General features: G+C 35.1%; 1 protein-coding gene across 3 annotated transcripts in view; it reads right to left on the reverse strand.

The window, feature by feature from the left end:
• The window catches only part of LOC127869655 (uncharacterized), a 42669-nt gene extending 28419 nt beyond the window's left edge, over nt 1-14250 (reverse strand). For 2 of the 3 annotated variants that reach the window (XM_052412323.1, XM_052412316.1), the window contains exons 1-6: nt 7718-7816; nt 7429-7476; nt 4745-4840; nt 3913-4029; nt 2927-3163; nt 2566-2664 (exon numbers count right to left, since the gene is read on the reverse strand). In XM_052412323.1, the coding sequence (XP_052268283.1) occupies nt 2566-2664; nt 2927-3163; nt 3913-4029; nt 4745-4840; nt 7429-7476; nt 7718-7762 (642 nt within the window). In that variant the 5' untranslated portion in view covers nt 7763-7816. Of the gene's footprint in view, nt 1-2565; nt 2665-2926; nt 3164-3912; nt 4030-4744; nt 4841-7428; nt 7477-7717; nt 7817-13990 lie in introns of those variants that run through there. The other variant, XM_052412329.1, reaches the window with a different exon arrangement.
• Between the last annotated feature and the right edge of the window lie 8913 nt (nt 14251-23163).

A 23163-nucleotide genomic window follows, 5' to 3' on the forward strand; every position in this document is an offset into this window, starting at 1 on the left:
TCGTTTTTGTCAGTGACTATTTGTATTTATATGCGTTGTTTATAACAAGTTCATTTCGATACGAAGGAAATTTTACATGAAGGTCAATATTGATTTATGTAAATCGATATTTGTCACAATATTATAACATGCATAACATTAAGTAAAACATATAAATCTTCGCTTTGATTCATGTACATGTAAATCACTGTTAAATAAAATGTAAATGTATATAGAATATATATAGTCCTTTTCACGTTTTGTCAAATTGACAAAATAAAAAAAAGTTGTATCAGATTCGCAAATTTTCGTTTTAGTTATGATATTTGTGAGGAAACAATAACACTGAACATTAACCATGCTCTAAAATAGTCATTGTATGCATCTTTTGACGATTTTAAAAACCTGAAAATTATAAAGCGTTGCAACGCGAAAAGATTGAATAATTTGGACAGTTCTGTTGTTGTCGGTTCGAGCCCTGTTGAGGGTTACTTTTTCTTTTTATAATTTTATTCTTGATTTTTTTACTGGAGCTTTTTAGATCAAATGTTCACATTTATCAATATAAAGCATTTAATGACAAACTTCAAAACATGCCACAATCTTTGAAAAGGCCCCTTAAACAAAAAAATCGCGGTGAATTGAATATTACTGAAAATTACACGTTAATGTAACATGTTTATATGTAAATATTTGCAGCTCTACATACGCAAACGCGCAAGTATTTTCGAAGCGCTAACAGAACAATTATTTAAATAAACAGAAAGTAAAACTTTATTGAGAAAATATACATTTACATGTTTTTCACCGCGAACCACCGCGGCCGCGATAGTTCACCGTGAGATTGATTTCCCGATAACGTCGGTGCTCACCCACTTTCACCGCGATCTATCGGCATTAACGGCAGATTGTTAAACATTATTCGGTCGATTTGCAAGGGAAGACAATCTGGCATATAGTTCTTTCTCTTTTCGCTAACGACATCGAACATAATAACGTTAGATCGGCTATCTATTTCATTATTATTGTTTGTAAATGATGCTGTATTTTTTTCCGAAACAACACAAGAATTGCAAAAATCTTTAGATAATCTCTGTGAATATTGTGATAGATGGAAGCTGAAAGTAAATGTACAAAAACAACATTTGTCATATGTTAAACGGGTGGAAATAAATCACAGAATTTGCATCAAAATTAAAATATTATAGAAACGAACGTAAATGTAATATATGTAGCTCACATGATATCGAGGATGAATATCATTTTGTAAACGTATGTCTTCTTTATACTTATATTAGAAAACAGTATATCGGATAATAAATTCTATTATTACCGACCTGTATGCATACATTTATACTTTTGTTCACAAATACTAACACTAAAGTTCAAACAAATCTAGTGAAATATTGTAAAAATGCTTTTAAAATGAGAGCTGAGGCATTGAATGCAAACGTCTAGTAGTACAATGGCCTAATCCGCATTATTTAACACATTTTATGTACTATTTTTGTCACTTTCGAATTGTTATGCATGTGCTTGTTGCTTATATATTGTCAGTCTTGTATTTACAACGATGAACTAGACTTGTTCAAGTTATACGAATAAACTTTCTGTTCTGTTCTTTTCTGATCTATCGCGATAGAAAACCCTTTAGATCACGGTGAATGACGACAATGATGAAAAATTGCCCACGGTAGGACGGTGTTTTAGGCAGATATCACACAAGACGTAGTAGACCTCTATACAATGTAGCACAATACATGTTGTTGCTTGTTGTTTTTTTTTTCAAAAATTCTTAGACTTCAGGTATTTAAGCGTTGAAAATGTACTCAGGTGCGCTTTAAAGAACAAATCACTGACTTTTACTGTTCGTTAATGATCTATCCTACAGGTCCGTTTGTGTGTGTGTGTGCAGTTTATATTTAAATAAAGAAACTCTGCAGGATTTATGTTAGGATAGGCGCTGCAGAATTAAAGCACTGAAATAAGGTTTCATAAGATTGATGGATTGAATAACTAAATTATAAACTTTAGTGAATAGCCATTGTGCTGATACCGGTGAAGAAGTGTCCATTGATAATAACTAGCACTGTGTAATTTCAAACACTTTGAAACCATAAACATGCTTACATTAACATGTGTCTACGCAGGTTACGATCAGGGATGGAATGCGTTATTTTAACCCATTTATGCCTAGCGCCTAGAAAAAAAGGCCTTGGCAAACAGCGTAGTCCCAGATGAGACGCCGCATAATTTATGTAAGAAAAATTCTAAATATAGAATTAAATATACTAGACATCCCTAATTTTGGAAATAAATTGATCACATTTAGAAGGATGGGAGATTCCACTTGGCATAAATGGGTTAAACACATACTGTTTTTATATCACCTACACAATGTTTTCGATATCACTCATTCGATGATTGAACACCCGATACGTGAAGTTTGTGATATCATTGATATCCTTTCATCGCTAATTCTGCATTATGAATATATAATTACATCCCATTTAGTAACTTAGCTACACTAAACTCGGTAATTATGAATGAGTTATTCTTGTTTATATGAATATTGATTGTGCATACCTTTGTCGAGTATTTAATACCAAATTTTTGGACAAGTTCACTTGCTTCCATAGCTAGTGTCGGCTCCTTCTTTTCCGGCACGAAACGGGAATGGTCGTCCTGTAACAGTTATTGCACAAAACTCGTCTCAATAATTTTTCAGTTTAACTATGCCTCGTTGAAGCTGACCAGTTATTGCACAAAACTCGTCTACATTTTTTTTTAGTTTTACTATGCCTCGTTGTAGCTGACCACATGCATAAAGAGCAACACAATTCTGTATTATTTTTAAGTAAAAAAAAACGACATAAAAATAATGTTTCGACATGAAAACTTAATATGTTGTCGTGCATTTCACCGTCAATTATACACACGACTTTACCGTTTCGTATGGAGGTTTATTCTGTTTCGGCGGCGGGGTGTGCGGGAGAAACTTTTCAATGAGCGGCTCGGATATGCCCTCCCCGGGCCTCGCCTTGCCCTGTCGGATCGCGTCAATTTTCAGCTTGAGGAGCTCCATTCCGTGCCGCTCGGCGTTCTTGCCGCAGTCGTACTGACGCGGGCACTTGTCCGGACCGTGCTCCTTGGAAGACCACTCGTCGCACAGGCCGCGTTCCTCCTGTGTGAGTAAGCATTCCGTAGCATATTCTTTGATTTATTGTTTAATTTTAATGGCACGGAATACATACTTTGTTCCATGCAGTATCTTATTTAAATGGCATAGCAAATAGTTTCGATAAGTAAGTACTATCGACATTCTGGGTTGTATAATTATCATCTGTGTATATATATATATATATATATATATATATATATATATATATATATATATATATATATATATATATTGTATACTAATAATTGATTTATTTCTGAATGTTTTAATTAAAAGGAGACAGTTCATGCAGTGCAAAAAATAGCTTAACTGAGTTATTCGAATAACAATTTTTACCAGTGCGTACCTTACATTAATTACATAATGTTGGAATGACGTATCAATGTTGCGAATTTTGTATTAGGTATGTCCGTCAAACAAATTATTTCTGTCTTTCTGAGCGTAAAAAGAAAACTCTTAGTACGATCGATTCAACGAGTTATTGTGTCGCGTGTCAGAAAACTGGGCATAATTCATATGGGTAAAGTGTCGTCCCAGATTAGCCTGTGCGGACATAGGGACGACACTTTCCGCTTTTATGGTATTTTTAGTTTCAAGGAAGTCCCTCCTTACCGAAAATCAAGTTTAGGCGGAAAGTGTCGTCCCTGATTAGCCTGTGCGGACTCCACAGGCTAATCTGGGACGACACTTTACGCACATGCATTATGCCCAGTTTTCTCAGAACGCGACTCAATTGTGTGTGCGATACTTACCCAGAAGACGTGGTTGAGCGGGAAGGCCTTTTCCACGAGATAAATGGCCGCTTTTTCTTTGCCGCACTCGATGGCAAAGTTGATTGGGTCTATAGGCGGGTCGGACATGCGCATAAACTGCAAAACATGGAGAACAGACATTGGTAGAGGTCAGCACATGTAGGTCAGTTGTACATTAAGGGCTTTGTGTGACGACATAATATTAGACATACATATTTTAACTAGATATCTGATGTGAACATTATATACATGTACATAGTTTACTGCAGAACAAAGCTTGTAACTTAGTCAAATCTCGCATACGTGCGTATGTGTCTTAATTGGTGAATGATGCGGGAAGTAAATGCTTTTCAACAAATGTGAGTTCAATGATATTTTTACAAGTCTGCAAATACAGAATGTTCTATAGATGAAACTAAATAAGTGTGTTTTGTTGAAATATACGACAATGTAGTAAGTGCCTTTATACTGGCCACTTGAGTATTGATTAAAACCACCGTAGTGAGGACCACAGACACGTGTACAGTTGTCTGTATATGAGTCGTGTTCTGAGAAAACTGGGCAAATGCATGTGCGTCAAGTGTCGTCCCAGATTAGCCTTTACAATCCACACAGGCTAATCAGGGACGACAATTTCCGCTTTTATGTTATTTTTAGTTTCAATGAAGTCCCTCCTTACCGAAAATCAAGTTTAACCGGAAAGTGTCGTCCCTGATTAGCTTGTGCGGACTGCACAGGCTTATCTGGGACGACACTTTACGCAAATGCATTCAGCCCAGTTTTCTCAGAACACGGCTCATATAACTACCCACATGAGGCGAGGTGTTGTTACCTTTTCGTCTATCTCCTTGACCTCCTTGCTGCTCCTGTACGGCTCCAGCAGACCACGCAACTCGCTCACCCGACCTGCCCGGATACTGGCCTTTAACTACAAGCATATGAGGCGCTGTCAGATTTTATTGTATTCTTCGCTTAAAGGAAGACTCTAATTGACGAAATGCCTGTTTAGGCGGAAAGTTTCATCCCGTATTAGCCTGTACGGACTGCGCATGCTTATGTGGGACGACACTTTACACACATGCCTATCTGGGACGACACTTGCACACATGCTTATCTGGGACGACACTTACACACATGCTTATCTGGGACGACACTTACACACATGCTTATCTGGGACGACACTTACACACATGCTTATCTGGGACGACACTTTACGCACATGCTTATCTGGGACGACACTTTACGCACATGCTTATCTAGGACGACACTTACACACATGCTGATCTGGGACGACACTTTACACACATGCTTATCTGGGACGACACTTTACACACATGCTTATCTGGGACGACACTTTACGCACATGAATTAAACCCTGTTTTACCAGAGCACGACTTATATCTTACACGAGCAAATACTGTTCTATGGTTCTATGCATAGTGTTTTTACGTTATATGTTTATACAATGTTTCTTCATGTTGAACACTTAAGCGTTAATGTTTAGATATACACAATAACTATTTTCAATTCATTTTTTCAGTTATTATGTTTACGAATTAAATTCATTTGTTTGTAATTGAATAATTAGATTCCGCAGCTTGTGCGTCAGATAACTGTTTTCATGTATCGTTTAAAAAGACAAAAAGGCAATTCGTGTTGGTCTTGTTTTGTAAATATCATCGAACATAAATAACCTTTAAAGTTGAGATTATGGACGTGCTGTCAAGGTTAAATCAATATCAGTATTCACTATAAACTTATGAAATACTGCTATTCAGACAAGAAAAAACGATGTCGATACTAAAACAACTTATTCTCTATGTTTTCATGTATATATTAATATGCCTCAATAATTTAAGACTAGATCCACGTAATATAGTGATTGGAGCTGCGTCATGCGAAAATGGGTATTATGCCATATGCGCCCTGCGTAGCTCTAGATCTGCCTGCGCGTTTGGGTAGTCTGGTCAGGATCTCCCCGGTCCGCCATGACACCACAAACCCTTGCATGTTTTTAGCAGACATCGTATCTTCTGACCAGACCAACTTATTTTCGCATGGAGCGCCTTAAATAGTAAATGTGGTTTGCAGTCGTACGTGTGTTTGCTAATAAAGGTGTATCGACATCTAAATAGCTTATTTACATTAGTGGTGTGAACAAATAAGGTAAAGCGGAAAGCATCGTTAAATTGGACAATAAAACAAACATTGGCCATGACACTGTAAATAGATACATGTAATTAAATTGTATTTTAGGACGTTGATTCTGTACAAACGCTTTTCCAGCATATAGTCAGATCATGCATATTTCATTGAATACGCTCTGATAAAATCAATACCTATTTAAGCATGTTTTCTTCGCAATGAATGGGTCTCACAATCCGAACCATAATGCATCCACACGATCTGTGGAGAAATAACGATCGAATAGAAGAACGATAAATTGATATCTCAATAGATCTGGCTGTTGAAAATAAAATCGTTACACTATTTGGCACGGTGCGTCAGACTGACCTGCGCAAGGAGAAAGGCCTTAATAATCTTAACGACATATTTAGTACAGGCCGTCTCACATAACAACCGCATCATGCGAAAATAGGCCTTATTCCATACACGACCGGCGAAGCTCCAGACCAGGCTACGCATCCGCGAAGTCTACCAATCCATTATAACCTAAAGGAAAGTTTCGTCATCTCGTTAGCAGACCGAGTAACTCCTGACCTAGCTAAAGAAACTTTAGTGTACAGTTTATATAGCATTGACAGAAGTTGTGCCAGTCAAAAATAATCAAAAGCGACATTTAAACTTATGGTAGCCAGAACTACCCCTGACCAGACTGCGCAATTGTTACACTAATGCATTTGGCATTTGACACATTTTAGGCATGACGCGGCTAAAAATAATTTGACGGCTATCCCTCATTAAATGCATTCGATCGTGATAAATGGAACATTAACAAACAACAGAGGGCATGCGACGGTCGAGTGATGAACCGTGTTAAGCAACAAAACATGTCAGAAAAACTCAAAATAATTGACGATATATATAATATTTATATATTAAACTTATAAACTCACGTTGCAAATAGTTGTATCTCAAGAAACCTTTCAGTGTTTAATTGTTGAATCATGTGTCACTGAGACTGGTTCTTTCGAAAAAGAATGCATGTGATTTCATATATGCATATATGAAATCAGTTTAAATTTTTGAACAATACACACATATGTATGGTTATTATAGTTTTAATTAACGTCTGTAATAATCGTAAACACAAATAGTTTTAAATTATCCGCGTTCTGGGGAAACTGTGCGTAATGCATGCGAACAGGATCGGCCCAGATTAGCCCGTGCAGTCCGGTTTAAAGGGAGTATCTTCTTAGCTAAATCCAGTTTAGGCGGAATGTGTCATCTCAGATTAGCCTGTGGGGATTGAACGAGCTAATCGTGGCAGACACTTTCCGCACACGCATGAAGCCCAGTTCTGACAGACCCAGACTCAACTAATACAGTTCTTACCTCTCGTGCACATTCGGTGTAATTCATGGTACCTTTCCGTTGCCAAATCTGTAAAACATCCAAAATAGAGTTGATGGTAAACAAGCTATGTCATACAATACGAAATAATTAAACTTTAAGTCCATAAAAAACGACGTGAAATTTTATTTTGTAATTCTAAAAAAAAAACACTATCAACTGCATAACAAATACGGAAAAATATCAACATGTGCATTTAAATGTCAAAACATTAAAACAGTGAAATATAATTAACTGTAAACATAATATAATTCCCCTTTATTCAACATACGAATTTTGAGTAAAGATATTTCCAGTCCGAATACAAGCTCTCCATTATATTTCGCTTTACCAACTACACTCAACTGTGGCCTGTAATCGCCGGTGTCTGGTTATATCTTTATTGATATGATTTCTATTTTCCTTTTGTTGTTACAAGCTCATTTAATATTGATACAGTGGGTTAATTTAACACAAGGTCGTGGAAATTCAAATAGACACATTGTATAAAGGCAAATCATTTCGCAGTCATACAATAGTTTTTTTGAATCAGCCAAGAGTTATAATTTTGACTTCTGATTGTGATAAAACCTTACACTTTAATCACAGAATACGGCTTCTCTGTGGTAAATTGATAAAATGCGACAAACATGACAATATGAGTCGTGTTCTGAGAAAACTGGGCTTAATGCAAGAGCGAACAGTGTCGTCCCAGATTAGCCTGTGCAGTCCGCACAGGCTAGTCAGGGATGACACTTTCAGCCTGAATTGGATTTTTGCTAAGAAGAGACTTCATTTAAACGTAAAATGTCATAAAAGCGGAAAGTGTCGTACCTAATTAGCCTGTGCCGACTGCACGGGCTAATCTGGGACGACAGTTGACGCACATTCATTATGCCCAGTTTTCTCAGAACGCGACTCATATAATTAGCACATCAACACCAAAAGAAACTAGCAAACACTGGTGCAAATGGGTCCGATAGTGCGAGTACCAAATCCGATCACTGAGAGGACTTGTTGGATCATCAATCTCGTACACTCTACCGCGCAAAAGCTTTAACCTATTTATGCCTAGTGGACTCTCCCATCCTTCTAAATTGGATCAATTTATTTCCAAAATTAGGGATGTCTAGTATATGTATTTCTATATTTAGAATATTTCTTACAGAAATTCCTTTAAGCAAACAGCGTAGACCCAGATGAGACGCCACATCATGCACATGTACAGCATGTAAAAGGTGTACTTAATTATAGCTTACAGTTATCTAGGTCCATCCAATTATATTTAACCCATTTATGCCTAGTGGACTCTCCCATCCTTATAAATTGGATCAATTTATTTTCAAAATTAGGGATGTCTAGTATATTTATTTCTATATTTAGAATATTTCTTACAGAAATTCCTTTAAGCATACAGCACAGACCCTGATGAGACCCATCATGCGGCGTCTCATCAGGGTCTACGCTGTTTGCCAAGGCCTTTTTTCCAGACGCTAGGCATAAATGGGTTAAGTGAAAGTAAATATATATGTATAATGCATGTAGTAACATGCTAATGGCCCGACGCTGCACAGCATGTAAAAGATGAATTTAATAATAACCTACAGTTATCTAGGTCCATCCAATTATATTTAATTGATTTTTTAACTCAAATGATAAAACATATGCAATTCAATTGAAACATGGAGATCAACTGTCTTTAGTGAAAAAAATATTGCAGCAAACATGGAGATTAACTGTCTTTAGTGAAAAAATAATATTACAGCAACACATTCATCCCACTTTCGATACTTTTTTACAGTAAACAGTAACTTAAATAAATGCATTAACCCCCACTTTTAAAAAGTTTTCTCCGGCGACATTGTTTTTCTTTTAGCGTAAATCTCTACTTTATCAGACGCATTGTTTGAGAAAGCTCTTTGCTTATCCAAAATGTTTAAAGAAGAGGCGTTTTTTTATTTGACACATCATACTTAAGCAGTGTTACTTTTATGTCGTTTTTATAAAATATTCTGTGGCATAGCTCGACGAATGTGTCCCTTCAATCTTTATATACACTTTTAAATAGCGTTTTAAAAAAGCACGCCCCTTACAAGCAAAAGAGAATAAATAGCACACACATGCCAAAATGGATAAACCAAGAAGTTCTAAAAAGTATGCGCGATAGAGATCATTGCCGCAAAATTAAAGACTGTGAAAATTATAAACTGTTACGAAATAAAACTACGACATTAATTCGCAAAAGCAAGAAAGAATATTGCAACAATGCTGTTAAAAATGGTACTAGTACGGCACATATTTGGAAAAATTTGAAAATTATATCTAATAATGACAATGATCAAAACTGCGGAATGAATTTGCCAAATAAAATTTTAGTGAACGGTGTGTATGTTGAGGGCAAAAGTAGGATCCTAATTACCTTAAATGAGCATTTTACAAACATATCAAACATTGTTGATAAACTGAAATTTCACGAAGAAAACTTTTCTTATTTAAAGTTATATCTCGACAAATGCTTAAAACGGCATGAATTTTCTATAAATTGCATTACCCCTCTCGAAGTAAGTATAATAATTGGCAATTTAAATGTTAACAAGGCTACGTGAATCGACGGGATCGGTGCAAATATTATAAAACACTGTGGAGAGCATATTGTTTTACCAATAACCTCGATAATAAAAAATAGTATTCGTACAGGAATTTTCCCCGATTTGTTAAAAGAAGCGTATGTTTTACCAATATATATAGGCTCAGACAGAGAGGACTGTAATAACTATCGTCCGATCTCAATATTGACAACTATATCCAAGATATTCGAAAGACATCTATCAAATGAATTAAAAGAACTTTCTCGTGTAACAAATGTGTTAAATAAACATCAGTCGGGGTAAGAGAAAATCATTCTTGCCAAACAGCACTGATTCGACTCATTGATGAGTGGCTAAAAGATATAGATAATGGTAATTGTATTGGTTCTGTTTTTATTGACATGAAAAAAGCTTTTGATTTAGTAGATCATGGAATTCTGTTGTACAAACTAAAGCTTCATCACTTTTCAGACGGTACCTTGTCCCTTTTTCGCTCTTATGTTAGTCAAAAACAACAATGCGTTAAACTAGGGACTAGTTTTTTCTACTCCGTTAACTATTATGAGTGGTGTCCCTCAAGGTTCTATTTTGGGCCCTCTCTTGTTTCTAATTTAAATAAATGATATTGGGTTATTATTAAACCAATAAGACATAGATTTGTATGCTGATGACTCGACACTATATGGTACAGGGGCCAATCCTTCAAAAATTCAGACTAATTTACAAAATGATATTTATTCCATACAAAAATGGTGCACCCTCAATAACATGGTGATAAACCCTAATAAATCAAAATGCATGCTTATTTGCTCAAAACAAAAAATAAGAATATCAACCTTAATCAAAAATAGACAATAATGCTATTGAGAATGTCACTAGCCATAATATTTTAGGACTTAACATCGACAGACATCTTCAATGGAAAGTACACATTGATAAAACATGCTCTAATATAAGCAGTAAAATATCTCTGCTTAAAAAGATATCAAATTATCTCACTTTTGATATGAAGAAATTATTTCATAATTCATATATTCTAACCAATTTCGATTATTGTTGTACGATATGGGGAAACGCTAATAAAACCAATTTAACAAAAGTGAATGTTTTACAAAAACGCGCAGCGAAAGTCATTCTACAAAAGCCAAATAGAACACCATCCACAGATTTGTTTTTACAGCTTAATTGGCTCTCGTTTAATAATAGATGTAAATACCACACGGCAATCTTAATATATAAATGTGTCAACAATCAGACTCCAGAATATTAAAATGATATTATAACTTTTTCTCAAAATCACAACTATAACATAAGATCTTCCTCCCATAACGATATTATTTATTCCAAAGCAAAATAAATACAGGTTATAAGAAACGATCTTTTTCATACCATAGCATGAATATCGGGAACAGTATACCAATTGGAATAAGAATGACATGCTCTATCTCTGCTTTTAAAAGGCAATATAAAGCACATTTATTTTCTAATCAATGATATGTCATGTTATTTTATAATCAATGTTAATTCGTGTGTGTCTGTCTAAAAGACAAAATGTATGATATGTATAGGTGTAAGAAAATATTGTTTAAATGTTTTACTTGTTATAGACCTATTTGTGTATTCATTTTATGAAGGCCACACTGTAAAAAAGTATTGATTCATCTGCATAATATGTATACTGTGTCATTGTCTTAATGTGTAACCTTCAGTAAATAAAGCCTTTATTATTATTATTATTATTATTATTATTATTATTATTATTATTATTATTATTATTATAATGTATGGATATTGTGATTCCAATTTAACCCATTTATGCCTAGTGGACTCTCCCATCCTTCTAAATTGGATCAATTTATTTTCAAAAATTTCTAGCATACTTATTTCTATATTTAGAATATTTCTCACAGAAATTCCTTTAAGCAAACAGCGCAGACCCTGATGAGACGCCGCATTATACGCTCTTTGCCAATGCCTTTTTTCTAGATGCTAGGCATAAATGGGTTAAATTTGTTTTCATTTATTTTGCAATTTGCATGTAATATACATATTCTTTGATTGATTAATAATTATGACCGGATCAGTTAAGAATTGTTATGGGTTTCAGAAATTTTACGACAACATTATGTTCAGATGCACCTCCACAATAACTTCATACGCGATATTAATGTTTAATATACTGACAACTGGGTAAAACAATGAAATAATATTAAACCTTTCTTACAATTAATGCAGTTGTTAAAATGTCATTGCAAGTATGATTATCCAGAGAACGGGTTTCAAATTTGTTAACTTGGAAGACATTGCTCGCACAAAATAGTGTAAAATGTTGACTGTTTATGTAATATCTGATTGATTTGTATTTGTGTGCCATTAAATATAATCATATTTCAACTGCATGTGTATCAATCTTGGGGTGGTCAATAATGTGTTATTTTAATCATCAAATACAACAGATCAGATGCATCCCTTGTTGTTATTATGTGTTGATGGGCGGTGCTTGTTGTAGTGGCGGTAAAGAAACGGTTTGTAAAAAAACAGTGTGGACAAAAAATGACATGTTTTAACCCATTTATGCCTAGAGCGTCTAGAAAAAAAAGGCATTGGCAAACAGCGTAGACCCAGATGAGACGCCGCATGATGCGGCGTCTCAAAAGGGTCTGCGCTGTTTGCTTAAAGGAATTTCTGTAAGAAATATTCTAAATATAGAAATAAATATACTAGACATCCCTAATTTTGGATATAAATTGATCAAATTTAGAAGGATGGGAGAGTCCACTAGGCATAAATAGGCTAATCATCAAATAAAATAGATCAGATGTATCCATTGTTGTTATTATGTGTTGATGGGCGGTGCTTGTTGTAGTGGCGGTAAAGAAACGGTTTGTAAAAAAACAGTGTAGACAAAAAATGACATGTTTTAACCCATTTATGCCTAGCGTCTAGAAAAAAGGCATTGGCAAACAGCGTAGACCTAGATGAGACGCCGCATGATGCGGTGTCCCATCAGGGTCTGCGCTGTTTGCTTCAATAAATTTATGTTAAAAATATTCTAAATATAGAAATAAATATACTAGACATCCCTAATTTTGGAAATAAATTGATCCAATTTAGAAGGATGGGAGAGTCCTTTAGGCATACATGGGTAAGTACAGGATTGTAGCTTTGTTGCAAATATGAAAGTCACATGCTGCACGCTGATGTTAAATAATTAAAGACTTTATTTGCATGATGTCATCAACAAAAGTTACACGTTCTAGCACATTTTAATCTTCTTTTACGGTGTACATGAAGGTCAATATATCAAACAAAGGCCGGCTTGTAGTGAGCAATATTTATACGTTTCGCGTCCTGAGAAAAATGGGCATAATGCATGTGCGCAAAGTGTTGCCTAGATTAGCCTGTCAGTCCGCACAGGCTAATCAGGGACGACACTTTCCGCTTTTATGATATTTTTCGTTTAAAGGATGTCCCTTCTTACCGAAAATCCTGTTTAGGCGGAAAGTGTCCGGAATTTTTTGATATATGAGTCACGTTCTGAGAAATCTGGGCCTAATGCATGTGCGTAAAGTGTCGTCCCAGATTAGCCTGTGCGGACTGTACAGGCTAATCTGGGACGACACTTTACGCACATGCATTAGGCCCAGTTTTCTCAGAACGTGACTCGTATATCAAACAAATTCCGGCTTGCAGTGAGCAATATTTATGCGTTCTTCGTGTTCGTTAACAATAAAAGTCATGCATGACCAAAGCGACGCGATCGGTGGTCATGTTAACCCTGGCAACGGCTGATATATACGCACGGCCACCATGCAAGATTAGCATCTCAGTAGTTGATAACTTTACAGAGGTGGTCTTTGTTGGGTTAGTGAGAGCCCTAGTCTGTGAGCATGACACGCCGGTCACATTTATATTGAAAATTCCGTATTAAAACTGGGTAATAAAATAACATAAAACTGAGTAATAAAACAACATACCGAAATAAGTATTAAATCCCAGGAATTTTACACTGTCATAACACTTTGATATCCGTTATCGAATGTTGGATTACTATACAGAAGTTATATCGATAACCCTTTATGTTTAGCTGTCTTCTTATTTAATAAATATCATCCAGGGTAATAAATTTTTCAATTCAAAACAGTGGCGATCGATTGACTATACACCTAGAAGAAAAGCGGGGGTATTTTGTGACATACACAATGTTTATAAGGCTTATACTGGTAGCGACAAGTGACTCGATTAGGTAAACCTGCGCTTGAAATCGCTACCGAAATATTGAATACTGGGTTATCAATAACTGGTGTGTACAAGTCAGGAGAGTGGATTATGTCTTGGGATTAAGATAATCGCGTTTATTTAACATTATGCGTGCTTCTTATGTGAAAGGCGATATAGTATTTGTACGGACACGTGTCTGGGAACAATATTGCAATGTTACGCTCTTGTCATTTAACACACACACACACACACACACACACACACACACACACGCACGCACGCACGCACGCACGCACGCACGCACGCACGCACGCACGCACGCACGAACGCACGCACGCACACACACACACATATACATATTTCTTTCTTTCCTTCTTTCTCTTGCAGCTCTTTTCCTGTCGTTTATTCTCCGCCAGTTTCTTTGCGATTCATTGGTTTTATTGTTTCAAGATCGTATAGTACGATTTCTCGAACGTTACGTAAGTAACACGTGTGTTGACGGTTTCCTTTGAAATACTTTTTATCCCGATGTCCGCGATCTTGATACATATATCGAGGGAAGCGCAAACACTGTAGAGCCGAAAGGGCGTAATAATTTAAAAGAAATATAAATATTGAGTGGCTTACAGAGTGCAAATAATCGCTATTTTTTTCACGAAAAATACGAAAACGACACCATTTTGGAAGTAAGTTCCAACTAACCTCACTTAAACCCGGTAAGCTCCCGTATACGCATCCCGCCCCTCCCCCGTTTTAACAGAAATGTTTAATTGTATATCCCTTTTGAATTTTATTAATCGCGATGTTGCATTTTTGATCAGCTTATTAGAATAATCACTTTATATTTATGTATTCGTATTTATTGATTCTGACATCGACCTGGTTATTTGCATGTGACATTCGGTCTCAACATTACTGCAAATGTGTTGAACATCTTTTCATGCAGGACACAGTGATGTTCCAGAGCAAATTGATTATTGCATTTTTACACAATTTATTATTCTGAAGTATGGACTTCTAAGCAAATCTGTACACTCATTTTTTGTAGTGATTTGCAGGAAAAGTTTTTTCCCCAAATGATACAAAACAAAAACTGTCATAACATTCTCGAGAACTTATTGATTGCTTGAAACAATAATATTAACTGAATAACCACGTTAAAACGTGTATAAGTTCCTTCCGATCCCGAGTCTGCGTTAATTTTCTACCGTATAGCAGGTTTATCCGACTATTTTTCCCAAATAAATGTTACTGCTAACAGTCTTCTTGAAATCATCCATCAGGTTTTATTAGCACCATCCGGTTGTAAAAATATGTGTTGTCAACGGATCAACATAAAAATGACTTTTTTAAAAATAAAATGCAACTGTCCAAAAAAATTAGAGTCATTATTAATATTGGAAAATATAGACTTCCGAAAAATTAGAGATATAAACTATAAATATTTGGGCTAAAACGGGTGTCCGAAAATTAAGACTGCAAATACGTGGAATAACTACGGTAATCTTTTTAAAAATATATTTGTTGATCGCGCTAAGGTTAATACCACGTGTGGCAAGCCACTTTGGTTAGGAACTATAAACCTAATAACCGCCGCATCCGCGCCGACTTGCATCATTTATGCCAGAGGTTTATTCTTCCACTACATTCATTCACAAATGGACACATACCGGTAATGTGAAAAGCGTGCTGAGTGGAATATTTTTTAAAGGAGCGTATATAGAAAAACAATCAATAAACATTGTTTAAATTATACGTGTCGCGGAAGAGAATGTTTATGAACGATTTTAAAAGTCCAATATTTCCTGCGTCTTGATCACGTGGTATTTTGCGCAGCACAGGTCATTCAAATGCTAAGGCTATAAGGGAAATCACAGCGCTGAAGGCACCTCAGTTGTTCGCTCTTTGAACGTATTTAATATTACTTACAGTCACATGGCATGAAGTTAGACTTTTTAATGTAGGCCAATCGAACGGATACGTTAAATGCAAACACCAATTTAATTAACTTTAATAATTGTCTACAGTGGTGAGATTTTGAAAAAAAAAAAACACATCGAAAAGGAAAATGACATTGATTTACAATCTCTCATATTTTTTACAGGATTCACACAAACTACGCAAATGATGGCACAGATGTAAAAAGAAATTCAACGTATATCTAAGTTGGCGCTAATGAAAAGTCTGCGAGTCTAACAAAGAATGAACCACTTCATAATTCTTATAATTAATGTATTGGTATAAACGAGCATTGTTTTAAATTCTCAAACCAGTTTCGTCATCAGTGGATTATCTATTACCCCATGGGGCGTTGATGGCGATTATGCGTTGAAAATGTACATATACATGTATAGTGCTCATTTAACGTGTGTGTAATTCAGATGTTTATTTACATGTAATCGTTGAGTCTTCACGACTACATTATGTGCAGACTTGCCACTGTGACTTTTCATGGAAAAATATTTAATTTTGAGCCAAAGTAGATCAAATTTACGTCGGCTGCCCGCTTATTCGTCAACGAAATAGTTTTCATTCAAATAGACGATTGCACGGTGGCCAATGATATTTTAATGTGCACTTGTATACAATTTAAAGACAATTTATGTCTGCTTGCCCTTAGAAGGACAAGGTTACTCCGCCATGGGAGTGCTGACAGTCAAAAAGACTTTCTTCCCGCTCCTCGCTCCTCTGCCCAAGGTCCGCCCCGTCCGTCCTCTTCGCTGCCACCTCCGCTGCCCCGTTTCTCTTCCGGCGAAATACTGAAACCACTATCCACTAACTACGGACAATTGCCATTCCGCTTGGCGATCCATCCAAGTTTTGGGAGTCAGCGAAGTCAGCGGAAGAGGACGTCCGGGTCTAGTGATGACAATTATCAACTAATTAACAGAGCTGCCCACAAAAAGCGTCCCTATCCGACCCTCCTGAGACGACGTAGTGAGTCCACTATCCTACGGACATTTACCATTCCGCTTGGCCATTCTTCGGAGTCTTCAAGAAAATCTACGGGGGACAATCGCCACGGTCGCGAGATGCACGCTCCAGCTGCTGATGGAGCTCTTTTAAACTAGGGACTACTATAACATTTACAGAGTTACCTCGATATTTTTTGGATAATCGCCATTTTCAACTGAAATCACCAGCTGACTGATTCAATCGCCTTTGGCGATTTTGTCGACCGGAAACGCTAAAATATAATATCCTGCATTTGAAATTAAGTTAGAAAAATACGTTTTAAATAATTAAATTAAACAAAAAGGTGTATGTTGTTGTTGTTGTTTGTATATTGTTAGGTGCATGAAATGTGTGTTATTAATTGTACGTGTATTCAACCCACACGTAAATGTTCGTAAATAAAAATTATACTACGGAAGATCACATCATCTGTGTCCTCACATTGCTGATTATGAGTTAATTTGTTCACCATCCAAATATATAGTATTCTTTTATTTGATTAACAAGCAGTTTTCTTTCGATGCATTCAAATAATACGTTTAGTGTAGTGTCATGCGAAAAACTGTGTTTATATCAAAGTTTATCGATAGTCCATTATGTCTTTCCCGGAAGATTTAGTGACCGAGTACCGAGTCTCAAATGCGCAGTATTATTTAAACATATATCACACATAATAATACCGAAAATGATCAAAACAAACAATGTTGTTTTTGGTTGAGTTTAAGCGAATATGGAAACATTATTTCCGAAATTCCGATTGTCACGAATTTTTCCATTGAACTGCGTTTCACTTATGATTATGAAGCAATAATAAAATGGAAATTATATGCATATTAAATAAAATAGTTTTCTTTTTTTTTTGCTTCACACAATGTAGTAATGGTTTTATTGGTCAATTAGTAAAATAGTTGTTGATTTTTCCGGTTTTCTTCCGTTGAACTGATATGAATCGGATCTTACTAAGGTTGGTAACTTAGCCTCATATGTGCACGTTTATGTGTGTATTTCAGAGTTCATTGAGAAGTCCTTCTGCGTCTTCGCGAATGCATCTATTTGCTGACCTGTCCCTGTGACCTTTAAGGAGAGCTGTGTTACACGATCATAACGTAACATGCAGTGGCATTTTCATTAAGCAAAAGTGTTATGGAAAGTATAATCTCCCGCCCCGCGAATTCTTTCTCCACGTGACAAGCATAATGTATTACTTTTTAATTAAGAAAAGTATACCTCCACGAACTATTTCGTGGCGCGGATTGCCTTCAATCCTCGATTTTAAGTGATTTGGTAAACGGTAGTTGTCTGAAAACCAATTTTCAAAACACCTCTATTAATTTTGGTTGTTCTTGCGAACAACTAAAACAATAAGCTGCGCAGTCGTCTTGGAAATAAGGCTACATATTCTTCATGTCCAAAGAGGTTTTAAAAACTGTATACATATTTAATACAGAATTATTATTCATGTTACCAAACCATTCTTGTTTAAAGTTGTCAACATTCTACATTCTAAACTGGCTGTTAAAATTAAAAAAAATAACTATCAAAATGTTTGGAATTTCATATACGTTTCCAAATCCAAAATTATTCAATATTTGCTTGGCATTTGAGACTCAATTTTTAAAGCATTTATTACAATCGTTTAAACAGGGGGACATGCGTATAGGGGAGGTTACCGCGTTTAAGTGAGAAAGTTGAAACAAAACTTCAAAGATGGCGTCGTTTTAGTGTTTTTCGTGAATGAGTAGCGGATATTTTCACCCGGTAAACCAGTTTATATTTATATTTCTTTTAAATAAATATGCCCTTTCGACTCTACGGTGTTTGTGCTCAATACCGTAGACGTCGGAATAAAAAAGTTATTGAAGCAAAACCGTCGACAAATTTGTTGTTTAATTTCTTGACCTTCGAGATGTTGGATGTTTGAATATCATTTTTCTCTCACAATAAACAGTATGTGTACATGTTTACAGTAAAATATAACATAAATCACGATTATTTTATTATCTCGACGCGTTTTTATGTCTGTTAATTCAATTAATGCCGCATTATAACGTGTTAACCCGCCTTTTTGGAACTTAACTTCCTTTTAAGCACATTTTGGGACCTGACTTCCAAATGATAAACAGCTCTTTCCTATGTTATAAATTATAAGGTTTATTCGAAATAACTTTCGTGAATGAATTCCGCATGGGTGCAAATGTTTTGGAAAACATTTTCACTTGAGGAAATCAAGAGTTATCTTTTTTTAATTAATTGTTATATTATTAATTTTTATTATTATATGTTTTATCGCGTACATAACGCTAACATTTAGTGTGTGTAATATAAGACATTTGACGGTATTATTAACACTGTGTAATTCTTACCTGTATATTTTAACACATATGGACATACTTATGTTTGAATATGCATCAAACGGAATACTATGCCTACTAAACGGAATACAATGCTTACTATTTCCAGATATCAAGACGCCAGTTATATATGTCGAAGATGCCAAGATTTAAAAAGACGAAGTGTGTACCGCTCTAGAAAGCGAAAAGTACGTGAAAACCCACAAATCAAACAAAAAAGATTACGTCGAAGTACCACGCCAAACAATCACATGTACGTGCAATGTAAGTGTAATGAAAAACAGAAAAGAGTAAAGCCGTTTCGATACTAGTATAAGGTTGCTGTAACCAATTACTGCCAGTGTTGCGATTCGGAATACATGAAGCAATTTGGAATACCGGACACCTGCTTAGAAGATGCATATCGGTGGATGTTGTTTTTTTCATGAAAAAATAAATATTAATTGTTTATTTAATACAATGATTGACATTTGCCACGTTTTACCATAACGATACTGATACATGTATGTGACTTTGATGTGACACATTTTGGACGACCTTCTTTTAAACCAGTTCTGAGTTGGTCACTATATTATATTCGCAAAAAGTGAATTTGTCTGAACAGTTATATATGTAGTGGATAGAAAGATTTATGGAAATGCAATATACGATATGATTTCAGTGGAAGTGATCAATATAAACACGTATTTTTTTTCTCTTTTATAGATATGTGAATACATATTATTTAAGAATGTTGTATTGAAGGAATAAAGTATTGGTTCACTTAGAAAGATTATTTCGTTTTTTCCTAACATTGCCTTCTAATCGTAAGTAATGGTAATATGTCAAATGCATAACAAATTCATTCCGACCCAAATCTTTTTTATCATGTATGTATAAGTGCTGAATACAATTGAAAATGTATGCAGAGACATCGTTGGAAGAAATTACGTAACACAGATAATGGTTTATTTTCATAAAAAAAGTGAAAAACTAGCATCATGACATATACGGAACAAAACGTGTAATTACGTAGCACTCATAGCAATTGTATGTCAGACTTGTCTATGTATAAATAATAAAAAAAACAAAAAAAAAACAAACACATAATACCAAAAAAACACATAATACATCAGCTGTACATTTTTGATTGGTTCGTTTGTTTTATTTGCTGTTTTAGTCCGGCTCTGTTGAAAGACTCTCTCTTGCATATTCTACATTTAAACTCATGTGGTCCATGAATGGGGAATGGTATCCCAGTCCTCCGCTTATTTTAAATTCCTAATTAATTAATTTTATAATGCAACGAAAGATGCAATTATTATCGCCCTTTAACCTTCATCATCTGAAAAGACAGTAAAAGAATGGTTAAAGAAAATTTCATATCAGAATAAGGTCGACAAGTCATAAAATACATTCAATTAATTAAAATATTATTGAAAGGGCTGATAAACATTATATTATCTCGTACATCAGCCACCCCACAACCCATCTTCTTTAAAATCGCTGAATTAATACAGTTGGTCGGCAGGTTTTGTGTACAGCATTTTTATAATTATACAGTAAAATGATTAAGAAAACACTTATATTGCACCACATAAAATGCTATAAAACTATAATATTGAAGTACACATATAAACTGTATTATAGATGTGTAGGTGTCAATCTCTTTCACATATGAAAGAGCTATTGGTCATTTGGAAATCATGTTATGCTGCTTAAAGTACATATAGATGCATAACTTAATATAGATTAAGCAAAATAAAACACTAGGTTTTTGCCAATATTCATAACAGTCAAATATATACGAGAAGCAAGAGCGTAATCGTGCGCAGCAAGACTTGCTCATATTGAATTGAACCTTTTATTGCTTTTTTTTTAAATAATTTCATGTCTCCGAACTAATATGCAATACGCCCGGTGTTTTTTTTTATGCGGATTAATGCTCCGTTTTAGATCCATAATTAATGAACGCCTCAATATTTTCAAAAATTAACACCGGAATAATGTTCACCGACATTTTTTCATACAGATTTGATATAAATATTATAAAGCTGAACAAAAAATATATTTAAGGGACTGTCAACCACGACAACGAAGAAAAGAAAAGTTGTAAAATACAGTATTTTTTCACATTTATTAGTTTATATTAATTAAAATATTACGACTGGTATATAACATAACTTTAAAAAAGTTGTAAAGTTTTCATATTTTCAGTATATTTGGTAAGAAATTTTACTGGGTATGTCTACCAGGTAACTACAAGTTCACTATCAATAACGCCAGTAAGATTGATCATAATCTTCACGTGGTAAACCCAGGAATGCAATTTGTGCATGCGTAGTGAATTGTTTATATTATATATATAAAATGATCAATCTACTTGCGTTATTTATAGTGTGAAAATCGTTATGTCACCTATTTTTGCGATGTACTTTCGATTTCACATCGCAAAATTGTATTACTGAATATACTGAAAATATGAACTTTTTTTCAAGTAATGTAATATACTAGTCGTGATATATAAATCAATATAAACCTTCAATTGTAAAAAAAATACGGTATTTTAGAACTTTCCTTTTTTCGTCATTCGTGGTTGACAGTCCTTTTAAGCCCTGTTTTCCCGGCACACGCTCTGGACATTCACCTTTAAAAAACGCTATACCAATTCCAGAACTTGTGCACTTAATAGATTGTAAACAATGACGGTTGGAATCCGTACGTGTGAATTTTTCTGGTAATCAAGAGCGACGTCAACGTTCATGAAGCCTTTCATTCATAAATGTATATATGCGTCGGGTCTCAAAACCAGCATCACCGGGGGTAAAATCTATTTTTGACCTGCATATTATCCGCTGCTGTGCGCACCCGCCAATTAGTTTAAAATGGATATCTATCTCTTCCAAAAAGGGCGCTATGCTTCTTAATATAACATGTATATTGCAAAAAAGTGAAGCTCCACACGTATAATGACGCAGTTTATAACAATACAAGTTATGTTTCATCTTTTGTAATGTAGCTTGAGGTTCCGTATTTTTGAAAAGTATGAAAGAGCTATACATTTAAACAGAGAAAACGTTCTTTAAAACATTCATATCAATGGTAAATTCATTCACGACAGAAAGTTCGTGTATTACCTTCTTACATGGGTATGAGCTGTGTTGGTCATTTGGAAGTCATGTCCCAAAATGTGTTTAAAAGGAAGTCAGTTCCAAAAAGAGGGGTAAAGCAATAGTTGTTGGCAATAACTTAGTTATAAGAGATAAAACGGCGTCTGGAATACTGTGTATTATAAGAGAAAATTATATTTGTTCGTCCCATTTCTCGAACGTCAAGTATAAGGAGACAACAGAATTGTGGACGGTTTTTCTTCAATAACTTTTTTATCCCGACGTCTACGATCTTAAAACAAAAAACCGAGGGAAGCACAAACACCGGAGAGCCGAAAGGGTGTATTCATTTAAAATAAATATAAATACAAAGGGGCTTACCGGGTGAAAATATCCTCTCTTCCTTCAAGAAAACCCAACAAACGACGCCATCTTTGAAGTTTTGTTCCAACTTTCTCACTTAAACGCGGTAAGCTCCCTTATAAGCATGCCCCCTGTTTAAAGCTTGTTTGTAAACAATTGGCATTACGATAT

Source organism: Dreissena polymorpha, chromosome 1 (genome assembly GCF_020536995.1).
Source record: "Dreissena polymorpha isolate Duluth1 chromosome 1, UMN_Dpol_1.0, whole genome shotgun sequence".
Lineage (NCBI taxonomy): Eukaryota > Metazoa > Mollusca > Bivalvia > Myida > Dreissenidae > Dreissena > Dreissena polymorpha.